Here is a 26,986-nt window from a genome sequence, read left to right as displayed (position 1 = left end):
CCTTGCTATGTCTCGCTCTGTCCTGCTTGCTGTCTCTTCCTACATCAACAGGTGAGAAGCCCCACCAATGCAGCATCTGTTGGCGCTCCTTCTCCTTAAAGGATTACCTTATCAAGCACATGGTGACACACACAGGGGTGAGGGCATACCAGTGTAGTATCTGCAACAAGCGCTTCACCCAGAAGAGCTCCCTCAATGTGCACATGCGCCTCCACCGGGGAGAGAAGTCCTACGAGTGCTACATCTGCAAAAAGAAGTTCTCTCACAAGACCCTCCTGGAGCGACACGTGGCCCTGCACAGTGCCAGCAATGGGACCCCCCCTGCAGGCACACCCCCAGGTGCCCGCGCTGGCCCCCCAGGCGTGGTGGCCTGCACGGAGGGGACCACTTATGTCTGCTCCGTCTGCCCAGCAAAGTTTGACCAAATCGAGCAGTTCAACGACCACATGAGGATGCATGTGTCTGACGGATAAGTAGTATCTTTCTCTCTTTCTTATGAACAAAACAAAACAACAACAAAAAACAAACAAACAAAAAAGCTATGGCACTAGAATTTAAGAAATGTTTTGGTTTCATTTTTACTTTCTGTTTTTGTTTTTGTTTCGTTTCATTTTGTACTACATGAAGAACTGTTTTTTGCCTGCTGGTACATTACATTTCCGGAGGCTTGGGTGAATAATAGTTTTCCCAGTCTCCCTCGGATGGTGGCCTTAAGGCCTGGTAGTGCTTCAAGAGGTCCACTGGTTGGATCTCTAGCTACTGGCCTCTAAATACAACCCTTCTTTACAAAAAAATCTTTTAAAAAAAAAGTAAAAAAAAAAAAAAAATTTCCACTTGTGAAGAGCACTACAAAAAATATATAACAAAATCTAAAAGGCCTACTGTCTTTAAGTACACCGCTTGCAGTGTTTCAGTGGACATTTTCACAATTCTGGCCGCTTGGACTTCACAGTAACCAGTTAAAACTGTGGAATATCACTTCTGGTTGAAAACCCAGAGGAAAGGCCCTGCTGTTTTCCACCTACCACGTTGTCTGATTTCATAAAAGGGCTGTGGGGGTGGGAAGGGCAGTGGGTTCGGTGGTGTGGGAAAGAAAGACGAATGGCAGGCTTCTTCCCCAGATTCTGCCCGGGTCCACACACCCTGGCCCACCTTCTCCATATCCCCCTCTTGCAGCAGAAGCCAGGAAGACTTGGACAAGCAACAAGCAACAGTGGCTATCGTATTTATTCAGTGTCTTCGCTGAGCCACAGCCTCAGCACAATCAAGAGGGACTTTCATGAAAGGCAGGAATGCAGATAAAACAAAGATATCAGAAATTTGCACCTATGTTTCTAGGTACAAGAGAAGGATTATTTCCAACAATCTTTGCAAAAAAAAAAGTGTCAGGATATATTCTTGTGGAAGAGAAAAAGAAAGAGAAATGGAGGGTGGGGGGAACAATAAAAAGTTCTTGAGGCTTTTTTAATTCAAAATTTTATAGAGGGGCAAAAGTGACGTTTACCAGATAGAATGCTGATTTTTTTAATATATTTACAACAGTATTTGTGTAAAAAAAAAACAAAAAAAGTGAAATTGTTAAAAGTAATTTTTTTCATTTTGGTTTTGCATACACTGCCACCAATTCCTTCTCTTTTATTTTATTTCACACACATATATATATTTTTTGGTAAGTCAAGACTGTTAAGGTTAGCGATACTGCTTCCAGATAGAAAGAATAAAAGGCAACTAAAGTTATATTTGAAAGAGAGGAAGGATATTTTCTTCATATTTTTTTTAATTTTTCTTAATTTTTATTATTTTAAGTATTGCCTGGGTTGATGAGGGCCTCTGTGGCCAGCCCATCCCTGCTGTAATTTGAATTGCTGCTTTGTATTTTGATATGTAGTTCTTTGACTTTAGCAAGCTTAAGTTGCCCCACTGAATAATTTTTTCAACTGATTCATCTAGAATTCTGTTCTTTTTCATGGAAGAGACTTTATCTTTCAGAAAGAGATTGCTTGCTTCTCCAAAATTTCACTGAGATCGTACAATTCTAGAATTTCTATTGACTTTACTTTTTTTCTTGGTGAAACACTAGTAGTCTAGAAGTCTTGATAAACGGGGTCTTTTCTTTTGTGATCAGCCAGGAAGAGGAGTTCACAAAACTCTGCCATAGCTCCTCACCCTTCCCAGCTACAAAGAGCATCATTATGAGAAGCCTGTTACAGATCAAGATGCATTGATGCCAAAATTACTTTTTTCCTTTCAAATATCACCTTCTGACTGTTTCCACCATGGTTAAGAGGGCTAAATAAGATGATCATTCTTTAGATGACGAATTAACCCTTGCTTCTTGGAAAGGGTTTAGGGAAATTAACAAAAAAATTCCCAGATGCCAACAGCCACCATTCAAAAGACCACCAATCTATTGCATCATACCAGATGCCACTCTCTCTTCCTAGTAGGGATTTCTCTCCTCGGTCCTGATCAAGGTATTATAATAGAGACATTTTCATTATAGACAGTGTCCTGAAGGGATTCCAGCTCAAATATAGGAATTCTTAAACCTAGCTGAAACTCCCAAAGTGATTTCATTGCTGGGCATATTTTAACATACTTAGGGGAAAGCAAATCTTTAAACAAAGCAAAACACCAAACTACAGTTTTAAAAAGAAGAAAGGAGAGAGTATTTTAGTTTCAAAATTACATTACATTTTAATTTAATTTTCCTTCTAATTTTCCTGTCAGCATTTTATTTACAAAAACTGTGCAGCAAACGAGGGAAAATCTTCCAACACAAACAACTCTGTAATGACTAAATTGGTTTTATTCATATATTTTAGACATTTGGTTAACTTGGATCTTTTTCATAAGTTCTTTGTGATGCTTTGTAAGGTTAGTGTAACTGAAGTGTTTGTGAGTTTGATTTGGTCCCACAGTGCTTAATTCAGTGGATATTTTGCTAGAAGTTTTAATGTAAACTTGGGTGGTTAACTGACTATTGAGTATAACCTACTGTGATTTCTAAGAGGAGTCCTACCAAGAACTGTGTGTCCAAAACTGATCTGTTTTAACAGTTAGTGAGGAACAGCTTCCGAGATAAAGTAAGTTCATTTTTCTATTGCTAATTTTGCTTTTTAAAATAGCAGTGTTGTAAGACTAATATTTCCACTTACCACCAATAGGGGGAGCATTAATGAACTATGTCATGGAATTGTTTTGATATTTTGGAAAACAAGTGATTCCACCTATAAAATGAAAAGAGAAGATTGACCTTAAGAAAAAAGCTCTTAAAGCTAGAAGACAATGACATGAAATCACTCAATACATGTTATAAATGAAAGAAGGCCAAAAGCCACTTCAAAATATTTTTAACTGTTTCACAGTAGATTTGAAAGTGTCTTTGTTCAAATTTAGCAAAGTCGGAAGAATTTTCACTAATACCTCCTGAAAAGTTGATCTTAGGTGCCACTATGGGCCACATGTAGCTTTCTGTTTCTCAAATCCGAGAGAGACCCATTTGCCTTAATGCTGATTTGCCATGTAAAATGCTAAGCAATTGGGTTAGAATCCACCTTTTCTTTTGGTAGAACATGTAGAGAAAAAGCTGCAGGTGACTTGAAACCCTGAGGAGTCTATCATCCTTTCCCTGTAAAGGAAGTGTCTCTTAAAAAAAAAAGGGAGTGGGAGAGGAGGTGGAGGATCCCTAAAGAATTCTTAATGAGGTGATATAATCATTGTAGTCCACGACAAAATGGACCAGCCAGGTTTGCATAGTAGTAGACATATTCCTACTGTATGTTTATCCTTCCCAAACATGTCACATTCTAAAATAGTTGACACATTATTTTGTGGAAAGAGGAAGAAGCTGGATTGGAGTGGGAGATCTAATCTGGAGGAGCAAAGAGGTAGTTGTTTATTGCTATGTTCCTGGCCCATCAAATGGCCACTTTCCAAACTGATCCACATTTTAGGAAATAAACCAATCTAGAACTGTTTCAAAAGGATAGAGATGCTTTTAGATTGTCAATTCTCACTTTTAAGTTAAACAATCACAAATATCGTTAGAAATAGGGAAAGACATTTGCTTCAAAATCAGAGAATGAGTGTGGATCTTTTTAATTTTTTTTTGTTTCAAGTCCTACAGTCATCTTACATTTAGACGATCATGGTAGGGTGATATGAGTGCTAAAAAAATTTCTTTCTAGTAGCCAGGAAACAGATAGATAAGATAAAAGCAAATGTTCCAGATTTAAGACTTCTTAGGATAAGTACAAGGAAGAGAGAAATAGTACGGAAAGGACATTTTTTAACAATTTATAATTTTAAAATGGAATTTGCCAAACAAGGGAAAGGAAAAAAAGTCAAAGGGGAATTTTTATCTCAAGATATTTAGATATGGTTTATAAAAAAATAATATTTTCTAACACTAAAAACATTGGTATTATCTCAGCATCATGGGCAATTTTTCCTTATTACATGCCAATATTTGTACAAAAAAGGCCCCCAAATGTGTGAAATATAATCCTAAAAAAGAAAATAATGGGAACACATGGATCTGATACAGCTGTACACAGGGGGAACAACTGAGAAACAAGCTAAGCAAAAAAAAAAAAAATCTGAAATGAAAATCTCTGTATCAAAATGGTTTCCTGTATCTTTTAATTGAGAGGTAAACTGTAGCTCCTAATAACAGTTTTATAGACCGTTCTCTTCCCAAATTCCTAATGCTTTGAATCTATTTGTGCCATGATTAAGTGTGCTGGATAATTTCCTGCTCATATTCTAGCCGCAGTTCATTCCTAGTCATCTGAGAGATCATAGTAGCTCTTGGCCTTAGAAAGACTTGGGTTTGCTGTGTTTAAAAGTCATAAGGGTTTTATTTTGTATCACCAAAATATTCTATAAGGTCCCAAAATACTCTTTTTCAACCCATGAACAGTAAGAATTTGTGAATTCTGATAATGAAAAGAGAAAAGTTTTCCTCCAGGTATGTTTGTTTCACATTCAATCCTAAAGCCTTGAGCTGTGTACTTCCCTCACACAAGCACACCAGCTGTCTGTGCTCTGCCCGCGCCCAAAACTCAATGTTTTCTCTCAGCACAGAAGTCAAAAATGAGGTATGCCCCTTATAAAACCCTTTCGATTCCTGAGAAAACATAATAAAGCCTTATGTCGCTTCCTCGTTGAGGCTCCTCCACAATGCTCCCAACACCTGTGACCCCTAGGAAAACAGGGAGCAAGGTAGATCTGACCAGGAGTCACGGGATATACACCCATTCTGGAGCTTTCCTCTGTTGTTCTAGAAGATGTTATTTGATTAGTTGGGGCTGGGAGCAGGGGATATATGATTTTGCAGAAAAGGTATCAGATAATCAAATCAGGTCTGCCTCTGCTATAGCCAGTGTGCTGCTGCATCAAAAGGGAACAAAAGGAAGGTGCAACGTAAGAGCAGACACAACCTGAGATGCCCTTGAGATTTAGGAGAACAGGAGGGTGCCCTTTCTGTTGTGACCTGACTCTTAAAAGAAATCTTCTAAAAGAATTTTTTAATTTGGTAATGAGTTGAAGTCCAGGGTAATGGAAGCTCTAGGGCAGAGAACAAAAGAATTGCAAAATGTATTCAGCACCCAACAATGCTAAACCAAGAAACATCCAATCACAAAACTAGGAAGTTTGGCAAGAAGTGGTTAGAGAAATCTCTGGGCTTTTCCATGGGTAGGATCGACAGACTCTCTTTTCAGTGATTTCTGGCTCTGAGAAACCTCTTTACTCACTAGAAAAGAACTTTATTTAAATGGCCAATTTTGTTCCTCAGAAAAAGAAATTTAAAAAAAAGAAAAATAGGATACTGAAGGCAGAACCATGTGACTTGGTGACAAACAAAAGGAAGGGTGCACTAGAATTTCAATAGGCTCCCTAATTCCATAGAAAAAGCAAAGCAACCCAATGCCTCCTGAGCCTGCAGTGCATGAAGAGAGTGCTTGAGCTGACCCAGCCACCAGGCCTTCTGGGGCTAGACATAACTTCCCACTGGAACAGCAGCAGCCTCTTTCCCCTCTTTGTGTTTTCATGAAGAAAACGGCTGTTCTTTTAAGTACCCAGGAAATAGATTACATGGGGCAAACTTTCAAAAGCAATCTCTACCCTGGTGCTCAGGCTACATATAGAGGCAGAAAAGGGGCATGGAAGAGCCCTTGCTCTTGAGAGAGTATTTTCATATTCCCAAGGGCTTTCTGTGTAGAGTTGCTATTTCTGACATCACTTAAACCTTTACAAGAAAAAAGGCTGTGGTGACTCAGTGTTCCTATAAATTCAGAATGTGGAAACTACTAATCCAAAGCATCATTTCTGGCACTGAGTATCAGGACGATCAGCCTGACCAAAATATTCCAAAGACTTTTCTAAGTCTCTGAAGTTTTTTTTTCTCCTTGAACACTGAGTCTATAGTAGTCAGCAATGTACCTTAGCAGATCCCCGGGAATGGTTATGGAACAGTAGGGCTTGTTTCCATCCTTTTTAGAGTGAAGAGATAGAAAATTAGGGCTACATAGTGTGGATTCTTTTTCAGAACTATGTATTTTCTCCTCACAGCATGGTGGGTAAAAATGCCCTGGGTTGAAACAAGAAACATGATCTTTCCATACCACTGACTAAAACACCTGCCATTCTAGTGGTTTCTTTAGGCTCCACCTTTTGCTCCATAAACTGTAGACTTTCAGACTGAAATCTAATCTTAAGTGACCTCAATTAAGGTATTTTCACAAAAGGCTACTTATAGTATAGCATTATTGCCTTAAATCAGAAAGCCCTGGGAAGAGGATAAAAGATATAGAAATGAGAAGGCTCTGAAGTTATAGGCATTTCTTGCTGTTTAATAGTTACATTATCACAAAAACAAGCCCTATTCGTGATTGAGGACTATGGAAACAGTGACTTCTTGGGGAGGTACCAAACTTTCCTAGAACTGGCTACTCTCAGATAGTGGCTGCTATTTCCTATTCTATTTCAGTGACGTAGGTTGGGGCTGAATGTAAAACAGACATCATATTACTAAATAGAATCCTATAAAATGTAATCACAGGTGCCTGGGGGTACTAGTTTTAAACATTTCCTTAACAAGGAGAATAATCCCAGCAAAAAGCTTTTTCTCTATACAGTGTATATCTCTAAACTTTTTTTTCCTCAGTTTTAGAGAACATCTCTTTTATCTGGTGGTTCTTTGCTTGAATGCAAACTCATAACTTTGAAGTCTCCAGTGCAAGAGCATAATCTACAGATCACAGGCAAAATCTAGGCACAGTCCTGAGAGTCCAGGCTTCTGGGATGCCCAATGAGGGTATAAAAGTCCCTACTAACCCTCTTTCAAATTCAGAGATTTCTTTGGTTTAGAATGCCTCAATGAGATTTTGATACATCCAACAGAGAAAAAAAAAAAAAGACCTTGGGGGCATCTGTTTCTACTAGTGTTGCAACAGTTGTTATTACCCAGCAAAATCATTGCAATTTATATGTAGATTCTAATAATGAAAGAGTCTTAACCCATCCAGTATGTCACCGCTGCTATCCAAAATGTCTATAAATGAGTATACATTATTTATACATGTGCACACACAGTGTGAGCTTCCCTCAGCACAAAACTGTTTCACATTCATATTGCCCAGTGACAACAAGATACATTTTTGAACTTCTGGTTAGGAGTCGAAGGTCTGACATATCTCACATATCTGCTTATGCTTTGTTGCCTTAGTTGGGTGCATCAGTATCTGTGATGAGACTTTAGGGCATTCTGAAGGAGCCCAACCATCAGTAATTTCTATGTATCCCTTTCATGAGAAACTTGAATATGCTTATGTGGAGTAGAGTGCATTTAACAAACTCTACAGTTCTATTGGATTCATTGACATGTGTGTGCATGTGTGTGTTTGTGTATATACTTATTGTCATCTGGAAGTGTGTGTGCCCCCCAAATGAAGCACACACAGGCAGAGGTCCTTGTGCATAGATACAGTTGCCTCTTCCCACCATTGTGTTTAAGACTTGTGGCTCCCTTCCCAGGAAGCAGTCACCTGCCCACTCTGTTGCTTTTTGTAGTGTTTCAGAATTGGGAGAAACAAATGCAGCTTGTTGAATCCACAGCAAACCCACAGGGACAGGCTGTTTTCCTCCATAATAAGGTATAACAGAAGTCTTCAACTGGTGAGCAGACAAGAGGGAGCAGCAGTCCAGGGCATCTCCCCAGGTCTCCTGGAGGTGGTGGGGGTGGGGACCAATGCCAGGCAGGCAAAGCCCACACAAACTTTGGCCTGAGCCATCCCATAGCTCAAAGGTCTTCACTCCTTTCCTCTATGCAATGCAGTGTGCTCACACACACACACATAAATTTTATTCTCAAACTAAAGCTTCCTAATTCTGCCTGTACTCACAAGATATCATCGTAATTCACAAACTGTGTCTCCTGAAACCAACGTGGCCTTTGCCAAAGTCTTTCCAGGAGTGGGTTGTTTACCATGTCTAGCAAACCAATAGACTATTTGGGGGGAATATTTTTTGGTAATCTCTAGGAATTGATTGCTCTTGCCCATCTCAAACATTGAAGTAGAATGCTACTCTAGTATAATATGCTGAATGAATGGACTCTGAAGGCTTGGTGGCCTGGAATTCAGGATTCAGTTTTCTCACTCCCATGCCCTTCTTTTACTAGATGGTTTGTTATTTTTTATGACTTGTAGATTATTTCTGCTTTACAGAAGTCAAAGGACATTTTCTTTCCTCTTCTATTCTGGTGACTTTTCCCTTTCCCCTGTTAAGTAAGGCTACTTACAGTTGCAACTTTTTTGTCGTTATTACTTTTTAAAATGTATATTGTCTTTCTATATCCAAAAGAAGTCTGTGACTGTAACCATAGGTATTTCTTTTTACTGGAAAAACAGTTAGTTGTTTTGGTTTTATTTTTTCTTTTAATTAACAGTACTAGTGACTTTGTGAAAGAATATGAGTTACTATTTAGGTATGCTTACTTAAGTACAATACACTACATTGCAGTATTTCTGAAACCTAGGACATACACATTATATATAACAACTCTATATTGAAATATATATTACATTATATTCATTTTAACTTTTGAATCTGCCTATGATCATGAGTTGATTGAAATATTATGTCTTTGCATATATCACCCATCACCAACCTGCTGCAGTTAATCTGGTGCATTTAGTAATAATCATTAGTGCTCTAATTTGCTTTTTATATTATCAGCTTCAGTATTGTCTTTAGAGGATTTTAGAATTTTTTAAAGCTCAGACTTAGCAAATGTAGGAAAGTGAAAACTTTTTTTGAAACTTTTTTGTTGGTGTGACTAATACAAAGAGGTTCATATTCAAAGTGATCTTGTTTAGCTGACCCACTCAATATCTGAAGAACAAAAGAGGTGCATATGAATGTATCTGTGATTTTCCCCTGTAGGACTGTCACTGTCTATATTTGCTTTTAAAAATATGATCAAGGGGCTACTTAAGTGCCACATGATCTGACCAACAATAACAGGCTGCGTTTCAAAGGGCCAGTCTTCTGAAAAGCGTAAGACAGTGAATTACCTAGTTGTCCCCACTGTATTCTCAAACATTCATTTTAATACTGGTTCTTTACACTTTCTTTTTTCAGTGCGCTTAGAATTATTTTAACTAGTCTTCAACCTTTCCCTGGAGGCAGCTTGGCAGCTGGGAGTTTTTTTTTCAAAAAACTAAAACCAGAGTTTCAGGAACTCTTTATCCACAGAGGCTAATAGAAATAGAATTTGGAAATATCCATCTGAGACATTTTTAAATCTGAGGAATCCATAAAATTGTGGCTCTTGGGTATCCAGCCCTGAGGATCTCCATTTACCTGTTAAAGTGAGGATTTGGTGCCTTTCTTCTTTAGTCGGGCCATCAAGAAAACTTCAGAAATCAGGCATCCTGTCTTCCTATACAATAAATATTTTCAGATCATATTTTCAGATAAAAGAGTTTCTTCAGCTTCCCTCAGCTATTCAACCCAACGCATGGAAAGCCTCAGTTGAATAAACTTTTCCACCATCCTGGGTGCCTGAAACTAGTGTCCTTCTGCACTTCTACATTCAGGACAAAATGAAGTCAGCTTTTTAAAACCTCAGTATAAAAGACCCCCTCACACTGGTCCAATATGAAGACTTCTCAGCGTGAACACGGTGGAATTCCTTTCTTTCATCTTTCCTAATAGATTGTTGTTTTCTAATCCCATCCCATTCTGCTGTGCCTCTCCAGCAAGTCCCTTTTCACCTTAGCCAAGCTCCCTGCAATGCTCTCCAGTTGTGAAGCCTTGTATTCACTAAGGAACTACGTACTCTTAGTCTGCTTTGAAAGGGCTAATGTCTAGTGTAATGGCAAAATTACCAATCTGTTCTCCAAAGTGTTCCAGCAGATATATTTCTACTAGACAAACATAATTGTGAATTGGCTGTTAGTGAGGCTGTTTCTTCTCTAATGATCACATAATATCCAAATTATATCAACTTCATTATTTCCCTCTTTCCTTTTCCTAACCCTTTCCCTTTATTTCTTGTTTCTCTTGAAGACTACTTCAAATTACCTATTCGTCTTCATTACTGCCCCCAAAACTCTAATAATTGTGACCCCCAACTGTTCGTTTCTCTTCCTTTCTCCACCCCATTCTGAACATCCTTAAGTTTTATTTAATGAAAGAACACTAAAGTGAGTGAGTTCATAAACTTGAGACTCGTAGGCAGAGTGAAGCATGTCTTCATTTTAGCTTCAGAGTTTAAAAGTTATCAATATTCTTTTGAGAGTGGGAGGACCTGAGTCACAGTTTTAAATGTCAACTGTACTAGCTGAGGTCATTAATTCCCCTTACCTTCACGTTTGGCCAAAAATGAAGAGAAAAATATTTTCTGTTTTTTTTTTTAAATACCACAGTGTTCAGGTTCTTGATATGAGTAAACCACTTTTGACGGAGAAAAAAAAATCATTAATGTTGACTGTTTCCACTAGTCAAATTACTTGTTTATCAGACTTTAGATTATAGGAATCTAAAGAAAAGAGTAACATTTTGAAATAATTTTGATAACTGTTCAAGCCTTAGTGAGCTCTTCTCAAACAAGAAAAGCCACATCCACTTGAACACATTGTAGGAAAAATTAGGAAGAATTTTTTTATTTATTGCCTTTTGGAAAAAAAAATCATTGATTGGTTTAGAACCTTGAGCAGTAACTTACTAATGGATGAAAAGATCCATAAAGTTTTGAAAGTGTCTGTTTTTGCAACCAGAGATTGCCTGAACATAAACTTAATATATGCTTAAATAAAATAATAACAGAGCTAAATGGATACCTAAAGAGCCATGCAGTGCACTCCCCAGCACCTAAATACTCCCCATATAATTTGGTTGTCATGCTAGATCTCACTGCAGTGGATTACAACTGTCTGGTCACCAGAGCATTGCCCAAAAGACTGACTGATACCATTCTGGGTGTATCCCTTTCAGGATGCTTATAATGTCACATTCACAACAACTTTGTAACACAATCTTTCCTGACTTCTGGTCCAATATTCTTGTCATGATACCACATCGCCTCTCAGCTTTAATGAAGACAAGTCCTGTGACATTTAGAGTACTATGTGGTTTTGAGTGCATAGGCGGTATGCTTTCAGTTCTTGCTTTACCCTTTGACAAAAAGAATCAACATTTAATATCAGAAATGTATTTTTATTTGACTTGAGATTTGACCCAGCTTTTATCTTAATCAAACCAGTTTATAACATCAACTCACACCGTAGAGAACAATGAAATAAATAGCAGTTTTGAAAACCTTTATGAGGCATGCATCTAGTAGGAAAACAACATCTCTTAAAGGCAATATTTACGTTGCTTAGGACTGTGATCTTCACTTGGAATGTTCTCCCAATCAATCCTATATCCTTCTTTTTCTTTGTCCATTCTAACTCCTGGTAATTTTTTTTCTTGAAGTACTCTTTATCTAAAGTAATCCTCTCCTTAGGCACTGGCTTCCAAAGGAAGAAAGACTCTTTTAAATCCTAAAATGCTATCATTTAAAGTATAATATGGAGAAGGAGAGGCTCTGGTTCTGATAGATCTTACTTGGTCCTCAATCTGGGATGACTTCTTGACGCTGTTCTTTCTAGTTCCCCAAGAAGTATTCCAACCCCAAGACCCAGAATTTCTCACCACAACCTCTGTGTTAGTCTCAGATTAATGTCTAAATCCTGTTTGATATTCTAGAGACTCCAGGGTGTGAATTTATTATTGCTTATGAGCCTCCTGTCTTTCCAGGCTGACACCTGTCAGGAGCATCAATAGCCCTAACAGTAACTAATGCATCAAAATAATAGACAGAAACACTATAGTATATATTTGTGAGGACAGGAAGATTTTTTTTTCTTCTTTTCTCCATGAAAAAGCTTGCTTCACTCCCCTCTCCCTCTGCAACACACACACACACACAATGCATTTCAGAAAGTCTGCATCTTATTTTACAGATATGTAGCTCTAGAATTTACAAATATAGCTTAGGAAATGTTCTGAGATTGAGGCTGGTAGCAAACAAGTTTATTTTCTGCACTGGACTTCAGGATAAGTGTGCATAGATGCAATTCCTTCAAAGAAAGTGAAACATGGTAGAGCAAAGGGATAATACTTTCACACATTCAAACAGTTGTTTGCTATCTATAAACCTTGATTTAAGCATAATTATTACTTTTTGGAAATCTGAAACTGGAGGAATGTGTATTTTAGTAAGGTTTGTTTGTTGATTTATTTGTTTCCCTTTCTCTCTTTCTTCTCAAGATAGTAAAGGATTTTTATTTCTTAATTTGATACTGTTCATGGACAGTCAAATAACTGCTCACCCTTACTCTATTATTTTCCCCTTAGAAAGAAAAGCCTTCCATCCTACCATGAAGGAATTTTTCCTCCACAAAAGTCTTATCTTCCATTTCAAATAGCACTCATAAGCTTTTAAGAGAGAAATTCTCTCTTTACTTTGAGGATAGAACAGTTAAAACAAAAACCTGTTCCTTGAGAAACAAACCCTATTTACCTAAACTAACAGGTCTGGGGCCAAAGAATAGATTTTTTTATTGATTACAGATGAAGACCATGCATTTTGTACTACAAATCCTTACTGCCTCCTCAAATCCTTTTTGGAATAAGGCTGGGAATAAATTAGTTTAATTAAATTATTTGGGTATTTCTAATTAATATCTACTGCAAGATACCCAGGAAAGAAAAGGAAGGGGTGCTGCTAAAATGCCAAAATCAATTGATCTGTTGATTTTTATCCTTGTAGTTGTTGCTTTTCTAGCCATTTCGAGGCTGTATGTGTTCATGAAGTCTTAAGTAGAGAAACATCTGTTTGCCCATTTCTTCTCTCTCCTTCCCCACACCCCTGCACCTACCCCAGCCCCAGGCACTAGAGGGAACAGTAACAGAGGGAGATTGGCACTGCATTGCCAGTACTTCACCCATCTATACCCCTCCACCACAAAAGAAGGAAAAAACAAATTAGAAACTATTTTTTTAAAAAAGGAAATTGTAGTACTTCATTTGAAAGCATACTGTTTTCAACTCAACTCAATTAACAGATAGCCTGACAACGTTTTTGTAACCTGTCTTTTGTGCTATAACTGACATTCTTGGCTCAATCTTTAAAATAATTGCAATTTCAATTAAGTGAACAGAGAAAAACAAAGAGAGGGAACAGGACAATGTGATGGGACCAAATTTGATACAGGTCTGGATTCCTAAAGCCAGTTGTCAAGGTTACTGGAGAAAGTTAGCACTACTCACCCCTTGTTGTTCTTGCCTGTCTCTCATTATTACAATTTGAAGAACTAGTAAGGTAACTATACTTCTTTGTGATTAAAGGTTTCTCTTCATGCTGCCAAACACATCTAGAGAAATGGTAGAAACTCCTGACTTCTATACCTAATGTGCCGTCCGGGCACAAGAGGAGCGTACAGAGAGATCACTGAAAACAAAATAATAGTTCAAATTTGAGATAAGATTTTCCTGTAGTTCAAAGTGCTTTATGCATGTTCACAACTAGGGGAATCTTTGAAAACAAAGGCTAGTTACTCTGCTCTTGCTCTCCTTGGGACAAACTTTAATTTGGAACCAGCTGTAGATTTATAGGAGAAAATTCTCAAAGTTATTTTCAGCTGCTAAACTTCTTCTTTAGGCCCATTGATTTGAACCTCAGTTTTCCTGAGGAGCCTATTGAGATATAAATTAAGGGTAATTTGCATATATCTAATTAAAATTGTTCCTACACTATTGTTGAAAGAATTATGGTTTTCAGAGTAGATGAAAGCGGGGTGTCTTAGTAATCTTCATCATGGCAAACAAAGGTGAGAAGCTGATATGATAGAGAAAATCTATGGTAACTTGATATTTTAAGGTAATTTGAGTGTGCTGACCCCACTATGCTTTATTCCTTTGTTCCCACAACCTATTTTTTCTTATGGTTTTTTTTTTATTATTATTATACTTTAAGTTTTAGGGTACGTGTGCACAATGTGCAGGTTAGTTACATATGTATACATGTGCCATGCTGGTGTGCTGCACCCATTAACTCATCATTTAGCATTAGGTATATCTCCTAAAGCTGTCCCTCCCGTCTCCCCCAACCCCACAACCATCCCCAGAGTGTGATGTTCCCCTTCCTGTGTCCATGTGTTCTCATTGTTCAATTCCCACCTATGAGTGAGAATATGCGGTGTTTGGTTTTTTGTTCTTGCGATAGTTTACTGAGAATGATGATTTCCAATTTCATCCATGTCCCTACAAAGGACATGAACTCGTCATTTTTTTTAAACTACACTTTGATTCTCTTGAGACTTACAGCATGCATGTGTGGGTATGAGCAGACAAGCAGACTTACCTTTGGAGGGTGAAGACCCAGACAAACTGAAGAGACAGATTCCTGAGGATGATCAAATACAAATAATTTTTCCAAATTCACTCAATATTGCCATATCCCAAACTAATTCTAGACTAATCTTTAGAAAGAAGTAAGCTCCTTAAGAAATCCTACTATGAATGTTTTTTCTTCTTATGGAATAACACAAGAAGAGGTACAATGCAGACTCTTAATTTTGCTGTAATAATTCACTTTTATATTTAATAATTGTACTTCAGTGTGAGTGTGTCACTGAGCTATTTGTACCAATTTTCAATTGATCATTCTGAGAGGGGCCTTGAGAATTTCTGTGTATGTGTATGTATATCTGTATTTATGTGTAGTCAGAAAAAAAAAAGAATAGGAGACTAATGAGGTGAGGGAAAAAGTGATCAATGTAGAAAAGTGAGTGCTCCTAGTGTACCTATTTATGTTATGTTAGGTGGCTGCTGCCTGTAGCCCTTGAGGAATAGCTGATTGCACTATTCAAAAATAAAAGCCCAGCACTGTTAAATTTAGGACCGTGTTTCAAGAAACAGGAAAGCTTTATCTTTTTCTGAACCCATTCCCCTTAGCATCAGAGCCATCTGACATGATGAAAACTATTAAGTAAAAACCACTACTGACCTTTACATTAAATAGCTGTTTTCCTCTTCTAAATAATACCCTTGACTTTAACTCGACTACTTTTTATTTTCTGCCTATTGGCTTAATGTTTTACAGAAAATACATAGGTGCATGCTAGTTTCTCTACTTTGAGCTGAAACAAACAGGAGCAACAAAAGAGATGACTCACATTAAGTGTGAGATAGACTGAATTTCCCACTTTTGTAGCACTGGTAACCTTTGTAAGAGCTGTTTAGAGTTGAGCTTTGGGTTATAATAGGGCTTTTTTTTGCACTAAATATGACTGCACTGCATTGCACTACTGAAATGTACTTACTTGTGCTGGGAGAGAGTGTGTTATGTATGGGAAAGAAAAAGGCAAATTGTGGAAGTAGGAGCATCACTAAAATGCAGAGTTATTTTCATCATGCTTGATCTTAGCAGGGCTGGTGAGAATCTGTGGAATCTCTGTCAACTCTTGATCAGGCCTAGGAACCGCCATGCTGATAGGATCTGTTTTCTTATTGTAAAGAAGCTGAGTTAGTACAGCAACTTAACAACCTTTAAGAAAAAGTTTACCCAATCTTGTTTCCGACTGAGCTCTCAGTAAGAGTTTTAACAGTGAAGAAGCCAATTGATATGATGTAGAAGTCTTTGCCTTGGCCTACTCCACAAAGCCCCTTGCTTGTGCACATTTTAGTGTGGCAGAGGGCAGTAGGATGTGCTCTTTTCAAAAACACATAGCCTTGTCCATATTGGAATTACCCTTTCAGCCTGATTATGCTTCTCCATCCCTGGGTGAAACCTAGATCAGGCTAACCAAAGAGGAAGGCCATGCATGTGGTAAAGTCCTTTAAGATGACAGATAGGGAACAGTGCAATAAACACTGAAAACCAGTGAAGTGAAAGGTTTATTTTGAAACAGCTAGGCCAACTTGGACATTGGAGGAAGGATTGGAGGATGGATTAGAACATACTAGCTGCTCCATCATAGACTATCCTTACTAAGCAGAAGACCTTAATAGTGCCTAAACGTTTAGTTTTGAAATTGGTTTTTTCCCCAACTTTTCTTTGTTAAATTTATTTTTATTATTTTTTAATCTTAGAAGTAATCAGAGTTTGACAGCTCTTTAGTAACTGTTAATAAAGAATCTTTCATCACAGGATAAGCAATAGGTTGTGTGGGAAATAATAACACAAGAGTAAAGATGCTGAAGGACTTTTCCAGAATTCAAAGTGGCAGTTTTGAAGGTTCTGGCACAGTAGGAAAGGATCATAACCCATATAAATGGCTAATGTTGAATTTCTCTGAACACTATCACATGTGGGGCATCAATTTGGAAAACTCTCAATTGAGGCCCCTTCCCTAAGATTACAACCTTGATAACCTGTCTTTTTCTCTCTCTTCTTTACTATCCGTCCAAGTCTACTATTCCAAGTTTAAATATTGTTCAGAAAGTTGTCAGCCTTGTTAGTCAGAAAAACTCCATTTAGAGCCATCCAAACTAGCATAAGAAATTCCTTAAGCACTCAAAGCATTATCTGTTTTAAGTAAGAAACTAAATCCAGATCTTTTAACAGGTACTTAGAAATAGGTATTGGGTAATCACTAAGAGGACATTGACTGCACCAAACCAAAGCTATAGAAAGAAATGATTGACTTTTTAAAATATATTCACATTAACTGTCCTAGGATACTTCTCTTGAGGCTTTGGGAAACTTCTTCCTTGAAATTTGCATATCCACTCCAGTTCTGTCACCAAAGATTTTAATCTTCAGAGCCCAATTTCCTTGCTCCCAGAAAAAAGTACTACAACGGGCTCAAGGGATATGCTTAGGTGGTCAAGGGATTACACTTTGGTTTTCCTTCTGTTCACAATGGTATTTACAGGAGACCTTGTCATCAGAGGACGTACTGAACTATCTTTATGACTTTGGATTTGATCAGAGGTTTAAAAAATAGAAAAAAAAATAAACAACACTACTTGACACTGTAAATGATCTTTAATAGAGTCATGACCTGGAGACTGATGGAGAGAAAGAAACTTCCATGGAAGAGAGTGAGCTAAATCATTTAGAACCAAACAAAGGTCACTGGTGAAACATAGGGCAGCATGTACGCAGTGCAGATCAGGGTTCTGTATGGCCAGAGCCAAGAGCAGTGACCGGTGGGAGAGTCAGACAACTGGCCAATGAATTCAAGTATTGAAAAAGCCACAGTCTGGATTTTGTTGTGATTGCTGGAGTGGTTGAAACGCCCATGCCCATGGCAAGGAAAATGCTTGGAGGCTGATCTGTTGTGATAGTGCCTTTTTTGTCGTAGTGAGTACTAGATTAATAATTTATTCAGTTACACTTTTCTGTACCATTGCCTCCAGTCTTCTGAGGAGGTTTGAAGGGATAGTATCCACTTAGGATGAAGGGACAGGATATTGCTCTGGAATGCTGTGATTTGATGATATTTGCACTAGATTCTAAACTCTCCTTTAAACTGGAGCAACTGACTGAGAGAAAAACCAAGGACAGCTCAAAGTTAAAAGAAACCAAAAGCAGTATTTTCTGACAGATACCATTTCTTTTTCTTCTTTTTTTTTTTTTCCTGGAAGAAAACTTCACACTAGTTGGCTACCGAGCTCAACTCTTACCAGTTCTTTTTCTTTATTTTTTGTTTCCATATGGAACCATCTGTGTGAATTAGTCATCAGTTAGGTATAGTTAATGTAAAGAGCCCCTGCCATTGAAACTTTGCACACCTTCTCTGCCTTACTGAAGGCAAGGGCCAGTGGGCAGTGGTAGCAGGGGAGGCACCCTCCAGAACCACCCAGCCCTGCAGGAGGCCAATAAGCATGGATATCATGTCAGGAGCTGAGCTGACATATATTTACTCAGAGGACATTGGGGTCTGTAGCTAATCCTAAAGAATGCTCTGCAACAGAAGGAAACCAATGCATTGTAGAAAACAAAGGGAGATGGTGCCCGAAGTCTGCCTGTTTCTCTTCTCTTTTCTTTCCCATCTCACCACCATGTCCTCTCTAACAGAATTATATTTCATCTCATATATTATATGTTACTAGAAAAGTCACTTGGTTCCTTGGTTTCTCTCTTTATCAGTGGGCTGGAAATTCCTCCAAATTAAATACAAATACCAGTAGCAGCTCCCCTGTGTCCAGCCAATTTCTCAAATGCTGTCCACCTGGTCTTACTGTCCACCTAACATAACTTGGAGGCTTTGGCTGGCTCAACCACCTGTTCACTTTATTTTGTTTTCATTTCCATTTGAACTTGAAGTGAGGCTATGGAAAGGTGGAAATCATGGGCAAGGTTTGGAGGCTGCATTTCTAGGGCATAGCTTGTCAGGAGTTTCTGTTATCTCAAATATATCTTTCTATACCCCTTTTCATTTTAATCTGTTGCCCTGATTATAATTTCTTTATATTTGTGGTTATTTTTATAAGAATAGAGTCCATTTGCTATGTCTATTTGAGTACTTTTTTTCTATTGTCCCCACATGGATGCAGTACCAACCTGTTAATGAAATATCTTTTTATTATATTATTAATATGTAATTCTACTGTAGACCAAAAATATAAAAACAAATTTGTTCATTTTAAAGATATAAAGAACTAGGGAGTAAAAGATTAAAAGTTGAAGGAAAAGACAGAAGAGCAGTGGTTAACTATGTTGAGTTAGAAATCTAAGAGTAGCCTTACCTGTTTTTTAACCAGTGCTTGCCAATCATACCATAGTTGGAATTACGTAATCTTGGCTCCTTCATGCTTGTGTTCTATAATTCTTGTTTGTCTATTTGTTTTCTTTGATGTAATTGAGGTTGCACATCATGCTATTCTTGGCAATGCCTGATTCTATTGTATTGTACTTTTGTTAGTCATTTCCTTTAGAAAGATGGGGGGAAACGTTTATTTCTTCTTTTAATTTAAAATTTGTTTAATGCACTGGAAATAAAATTGGACACATTTCACTGTTTAAAAAATCAGAAACAAAACAAAGCAAAACCATGAGGGAAAAAACCAGCAAATAAGCAACAGGGAAAAAAAGCTATGAAAAAAATATATTTGTACTGAGTACACATACAAATTACATCCCACATGAAAGATTAATATCATCAAGTAAGAAAAATACATAGTTTAAACTACAACGCTGAAAATATAAAAGGAACCTGGTAGTTCAGTGGGGGTGGAGAAAACAGAGCATTCCTCTGAGAGCAGAGATCTTGTCATTATTGCAATTAATGCCCAAACAGGTTAAATGTGGAAGAAAGTATGGAGGAAACAATCCCAGCCTTCGCATACCACTGGATTTCCACATTACCTTTTAACTTATGCTTGAGCTCCCTTTTGAGAAAAAATATTTAAAAACAAATTTGCTGTGTAACAAATTTGTGTGTGTGTATATATATATGTATATGCTTATATGTATATGCATATATATATGTATATGCTTATATGTATATGCATATATATATGTATATGCTTATATATATATGTATATGCTTGAGAAAGTGGTTTGTCGAGATGTATGTGTACAGTACACACATGGACACGCTTCAGTCCTCTGACTTCCCATGTGCTACCTCATGTGTTTCTCTTCTCATGAGGATTTGCAATGGATAGTTGTACAACCTGGGGACTGTCAGTGACTCATTGGTATCAGCATATGCTAAAGAAGCTCTTGAATCCAATCTTGAAACCTGATCTCCCTTCTTCAACATTCCCCAATACCAAACTGGCCCGTTTACCCATACAAATGCACAGTAAAGGGAAGAACAGCGGTATTTTTCCTAGCCAACTGACTCTATCATTTGTTTAATGTTTGCTGGTTTTTTTCTGGTTTTGTTTTGTTTTAGAGCAGGGGTGGGAGTGGATGTAACTTCACAATCCTAATACAGTAAATGTTTTGCATCTTCCATGTTTTATGCAAAAACAGACATTTAAATCAATAAATAATTGTGCCCTAGACTGAAAGTTAATGTTTAGGAGAGGAAAAAAATTGTTGGAATTTTTTCTACATTTTTTTGTGAAGAATCTTTTTTGGAAAGGAAGGATACATATTTTTGTTGTGTAATATTTTCTATTTTTGAATGCATTTTATTGGTACAAGACTGTTTTTTTGGTGAAGACATTATTTAAAAAAAAAAAAAGAAAAAAACTAATCGAAAAGTTTGCCCTTAAGGATATGCTGCAGTTTTGAGGTTAAAAAAAAAATAACTGATTCAAGATGCGTGTTAAAAGTTGGGATTATATTGTTGTTTTTTGTAATTGTTACAAGAAGAAGTTTGTACCCACTGCTGTTTATTTTGTTTCAGATGAGTAAGTAAAGGGATTGTTCTTGTTTTATTCTTTTTTTAGAGAAAAAAAAGCTATTTATGAAATGTCAAAAACACTGGACTGTGAGTTTAAGTGTGGAAGCATTTTACCACCCTGTGTCTTCAACCAATTATGGGAAACCCCTTTTCTCTTCCCCCTACCCCCCGCCTTAGCCTTGCCAAATGAGAAAAATATTAACAGCTGTCAGATGATCAAAGCCACCGAAGCCCTGCTTTAATTTTTATGGTTTGAAAAAGTTGGAAAACCAAAGTTAAATTTGTTTCTGAAATCCTGCTGTGCGTTGCCCTTTTTTGTATGACACAGCCGGGCTCTGCCTCTCTATCTCAAATCATTGCCTTCTTAGGGACTGGGGGCCAACCTGATGCAAAGAGAGGCATAAAGGTGGTGAGCCTGAGAGTTGAGGTCTCACGAAGTAAAATGTGAGTGGGACTTCACCCTCTCAGTGGGCAACCACACTTTCCCATCCTGAGATGAGGCTGCCAAGAGAGCACACTGCTAACACTGCCTGAGGAGAGCACGCCTCCCGTCTCCTTCACCCTCTGCTTCTGAGACCCTCCTGTTACTGTTATCATCGTTCTCTAGCATGGCTCTGCCTTTCTCAGCAGCCCACATTCCATGGATGGGAGCAGGGGGGCAGGGACCCAAAGGAGGGAAATGGCTGTGGGTGGTGTGAAGGCCCCCCAGCCCTCAGGAAGGTGGGGCAAGGGACCACTGAGCACAAGGGATCTTGCCCACCTCCTCTTTGACTCTGTGGATTGTCCATCCATCTGCTCACTGTGAAGATGGAGAGGCAGTGCCCTAAGGCTGTTCAATAGCTTTTCCATATTTTTTCAACATTGAAAAAATAATTTTTAAAAACTGTGATTTTTTAAAAAAATCATTTGGCTGGAGGGAAGGGAAAAGGGAAACACCAAAAGCTGTACCATGATGAACTGGAGATATTTAACTGGGGCACTTTCCAGACCAAGACAAACAAATTCCTTTCTGGACTCCAAAGCAGCCGAATCTTGAGACTGTCAATGATAGAAAGCTGAAGAGAGGCCTCTGTTTCTTCCTTTCTCCTTTCTTCTGTCTAAAAACTCTCTCTTGTTCCCCTTTTCCAGCTTCCCTTGGACTACTGCCCCAATGGCCTCTTGGACTCGCATTTCATGTATGCGAGCACACACACACACAAACTTGCAAAATACCGTTTTTCTTAAGGATTGTGGGACCGAATAATATCACGTGCCTTCATCTTTTCCTTTTATAGTTAGATGAACCTCTTCCTCTTTACAATTTTTTTAAAAAGTGATAGGGGAGGTTTATGTGTTAGTGGAAGATTTGGGCATCGTTTGAGAAGTACTTTTGTTTAACACATTCACCCTCAACATTGAACACAAACATTTCAACCCCTTCATGACACTCTTTGGACATTTAAAGCATTGAGTAACCATGTACATAACAGCCTAAATCCATTTGATTTCAGAGCATTTCCTGAACATTCTATTTCATAGACTTCTTTGATTTTTTCAAAAATGAGGTGAGCAATGGCAAGCAGCCTTGTTCTCCCAATTTGGTGCTTTTGCTTTGGGTGTGGGGTGGGCATGGGGGGTTGGGGGGGTGTGGGTGTGTTTAGAAAAAAGGTGCATTCCTGAAGATCTCTGGTGCTGAAGGGCCTCGAGTTCCTTTCAGAGACTGTATTTGACACACTTTAGGTACACACAAACGAATGGTATCACATGCAATATTTTAATGGAGCAATGGGAGAGGCTCTTTGAAATGGGGTTTGCATCTTTTTGTAACATTTTGATTTATCTGGTGCCTTATTCCTACTTGATGCTGGCACTCACATACCCACAAGAAGCTGACACAGAAGTCAGCCTTAGACGTGGGGACATATGGGTGATGTTTGAGCATGCAGGGGCCATGGGGAGTTTGGTGTCAGTTGGTGGAGACGGGACTAGATGGCATCTCTTAGCCGAGGCCAACAGGAACTGCACAAGTCCATTATAGTCAAAGTTAGCAATTTTGATACGTAAACACAATACTTCATTCTTCCTCATCTGAGCTTTCCTTCCTTCTTCCTTTTCTATCTCTACCTTCTCATAAAGGTGCTGCTGCTGCTGCTAAGGTGCCCAGAGTCCAGAATGTCCATTAATCACTCAGGCACAAGCCTGGCACTGCCACGTCAGCCCCCAGCACGACCAAACCCAGGTTTCTCTTGCTTGGGGCTGAGAAATGTCAGATTTTTCTCATCAAAAGTGTTTTCCAAGGAATCAGTGGATTACAGTTTTTCTGCATTGAAAATGCACTTTAAAAAATAAATTAAAGCTCCAGACTGTTTAAAATATACAGAGGGAGCAGGGGAAAGTTAAGCATGTGCTAGTGTCTGAACCCAGTTCAGTTTATCTCCAGTTAAAACGATATACACTATATTATGTATAAATGTATACACACTTCCTATATGTATCCACATATATATAGTGTATATATTATACATGTATAGGTGTGTATATGTGCATATATACACACATGCACATAACAAAATCAGATGCTCATTACAAATCCAGATGCTCATTACAAAACCAGATGCTACACAAACAGCAGCAGAGGAAACAAGGTTGGACTCTTGCAACAGATCACAAAAAATAAAAACAGCTACTTGCAGTGACTTTGGTCATTTCTGTATGTTCATAAAGAATGGATTGTAACAAGGAAAAAAAGGAACAGTGTTAGTGAAAAAGGAAAAATGGGCGAAACCATCTTGATCCGATGCAAATGCAGTAATGTTCTATACCATTTCATCAGTTATTTCTTTTAGTCATGTTGATTTGATTTCAGTTTCTGGCTATGAAAAACATTTCTAAACTCAAGTGACCCACAACAAACTGAACAAAACTACTACAGTGAAAGCCCTTTTCAGTGAAAGATGTCAGAAACCTCAAAACCCTTGGCCTGACTCAGAACTACCATGTGAAAATCAGTACTCTCTTAATGTTTGAAATAAAAACTGAAAAAAAAAAAAAAAAAAAAAAAAACTTTTTTGAAGCACCTTAACGTGGCCATCCATTTGAGAAGTGGGTGCCACTTTTTTCTTTGAGCACCTTATTGATGTGTTTGCTATCTGCTGTCTTTCTGTTACCTGTTGGCTGAATGGCTAGCTGTTAACATACACATGTGCACAGAAGAGATATCTGGGCATGTATGTTCTCAATGAAGTTTACTGGGGTGACTGCTGAAAGGTGAACCCATTTCCTGATTTTCCCGCCGCAGTGTTGTGATAAGATTCGAAGAAACCTTTTTCCCTGCACAGAAATGTTTCTTATCACATTGTATCTTAGTATGGAAAGGAATATGGTCCCTTTTTTGCAATTGCTACTGTGTACGCACACACACACACACACACACACACACACTGTATATTTAGACCTAAAATACACACACGCACACACACATACATATCCATTCATTCATTCGTTCAAGTGGTGTTTTCAGTGTCTGTGTGTCACTGTTTATGCAGTTTCCATTTCCCAGTGAATTATGAGTGGAGGGCAACTTTTCTAACCAGATTGTCTTTTCAGAACAAAGACCTGGGAATTGAGGAAGAGTTTGGAAAGAGGGAGAGGCAAGGAAAGAGAGCTTTAAATTGAAAGGTTAATTTCCTAAGAGGAACCTGGGCTGAATGACTACAGTGTTATACCCTCCAATCTTTGCAGGTGGGCATGGAACACTGCTTGTATCACTCTGTGCACGGTATAAATCCATAGATCCACAAAAACACACATCCATCCATCAACATATACATGGTTTGGGATGAGCAGGTCAATAGTTTTGAGAGGGAGTTTGTTCCTTTTTTTTTCTCATTATACTCTTACATTTTTGTCAGTTATCAAACAAACAAACAGAAAAATTGTTTGGAAAAACCTTGCATACGCCTTTTCTATCAAGTGCTTTAAAATATAGACTAAATACACACATCCTGCCAGTTTTTTCTTACAGTGACAGTATCCTTACCTGCCATTTAATATTAGCCTCGTATTTTTCTCACGTATATTTACCTGTGACTTGTATTTGTTATTTAAACAGGAAAAAAACATTCAAAAAAAGAAAAATTAACTGTAGCGCTTCATTATACTATTATATTATTATTATTATTGTGACATTTTGGAATACTGTGAAGTTTTATCTCTTGCATATACTTTATACGGAAGTATTACGCCTTAAAAATACGAAAATAAATTTTACAAGGTTTCTGTTTTGTGTGGAAGAGTAATTGATGTTGCTAAGAATGATGTTTGTTTTTTGGGGTTTTTGTTGTTTTTTTTTTTTAAATGTTACCAGCACTTTTTTTGTAAGTTTCACTTTCCGAGGTATTGTACAAGTTCACACTGTTTGTGAAGTTTGAATATGAAGGAATAATTAAAAAAAAAAAAACTCTTCTCTTGGTTTCCTTTTGTGTCTTCTTTATACTGTAGTTTCTGTTTTAGGCAGTTTTCCACATTCTTTCACACATTGTATTCTGTGTCTAATCTGAGATTATTTATCCAAACTGAGGACTCTACCTACAAGGCCAGAAAAATTCTGAGTATATTAGTCCTCTCAATACAAAAAGTAGGAACTACAGACAGGATTGGTGATGTTGAAGTCACTTTGAGGAAATATAAAGCAAATTGGTGTATTGTCCTATACATATTCAAACCTCAAAAATGACAAGGATCACTTATTGCTCTATAAATTGATTCACATTTTTTCCTTTTCCACATGCAAATCACAGTCTGCCTGCTGTGGATATAATCAATCCCATATTATAACATTATGCCCACCTATTCTTGTTTCTGCCCATCTCTGTTATCCATGAATCTATCACTGAGTCTCCTTTTTAACTTTTGGGTTTCTCAGCTCCATATGCAAAAAAGGAAAGCTCATGGCACAAAACATGCCCCTCTTTAATGACTTTGGAGACTCATAAAGGACTCCTATTTGGCCCATAGATTCTTTCTTATAGTGACCCTGGCCATAAAGAGCTCTCTGATCTCATCATTCTTACAGAAAGTGCTAATATGGTGAAGAAAACTTATATCTTGTTTGTCCTTGGTGAAGTCAACACAAATGAAATTCACAATGTCTTCTGTATTTCAGTCAGCACTGTGCAATGTATGAATAAAAGAGAGGAAATTATTTCAGCCATGAGAAGGCTTAAAATCTAACAACTAGACATGAAGAGAGGTTTGTATAAAATCAAGAGCTAGATTGTGCCATTCAGACTCTCAATGCCAAGGGAGTTTCTAAACTAACAGGAAGTTGATAATGGCTAGAGTGAGTCAAGAAAGGGTCCAAAGAATAAGCGGTCTAGTTTGGGGGCTCACAAAAACACTAAGCTTTGAGTTGGAGAAGCTGAGTGTGGATAGACATTTCCACCAGTGTGAGGAGCACAAAAATATCCAGGTGTGAGCTTGGGATGGGGAGAGTCATCAAGAGACCTCTAGACTGAAAGGATGTCAATAAATTCCTGAGATTTCAACATTACCTCTATGAATTTAAATATTTACTTCTTGCAACTCAATTGCTGAACTTCTAAGTCAACCTGATTGATATTCTAGAGGTATAAAGAGGAAGAAAATATTTTCATGATGCATAATTTGTCCCTATATCATTTCTGTGAACCAACATCTTAACAATGCCAGCCAGCTTCACCCAAAGTCTTGGATCTCTCTTTGCACTATCCACACAAAGTTTTCTTCTGTACCTGTTAAAAACATTGTGGTGCAATTTATATACAGGCTGTAATAATTGTAAATGACACATACACTATTCATATGGTACTTCACAGTTTACAAAGTTTCTCCTTAATATCCTTCATCTTCACAGTTATACTGTAAATACTGTGATGTAGCTATGATTGCACTAATTTATAAAAACAGAGGTTCAGAAATATGTGTTTTTCCAATAAAAAACAATAAACTAGTGCCCGAGGTCAGGTTTTCTGAAATCCAATAATATTTATACCATACCATTATTCTCAAACTTGAGAATGTATATGCTGATATGAAGGGAAAAAAAATACTTTCACAGACCTCCTCAATGGGAGAGGATAATAATAAAATAATTTTATTCTAAT

At 37.7% G+C, this 26,986-nt stretch overlaps 1 protein-coding gene across 11 annotated transcripts in view; it reads left to right on the top strand.

Annotated features, from left to right (window-relative positions):
* The window catches only part of ZBTB20 (zinc finger and BTB domain containing 20), an 838,685-nt gene extending 813,377 nt beyond the window's left edge, over positions 1–25,308 (top strand). For all 11 annotated transcript variants that reach the window (XM_054482786.2, XM_054482788.2, XM_054482789.2 and 8 more), the window contains one exon: positions 52–25,308. In XM_054482786.2, the coding sequence (XP_054338761.1) occupies positions 52–473 (422 nt within the window). In that variant the 3' untranslated portion in view covers positions 474–25,308. The remainder of the gene's footprint in view (positions 1–51) is intronic.
* The last annotated feature ends 1,678 nt before the right edge of the window (positions 25,309–26,986 follow it).

The sequence above is a fragment of the Pongo pygmaeus genome, chromosome 2 (genome assembly GCF_028885625.2).
Source record: "Pongo pygmaeus isolate AG05252 chromosome 2, NHGRI_mPonPyg2-v2.0_pri, whole genome shotgun sequence".
In the NCBI taxonomy this organism is placed as follows: domain Eukaryota; kingdom Metazoa; phylum Chordata; class Mammalia; order Primates; family Hominidae; genus Pongo; species Pongo pygmaeus.
This window is presented reverse-complemented; position numbering and strand designations above follow the sequence as displayed.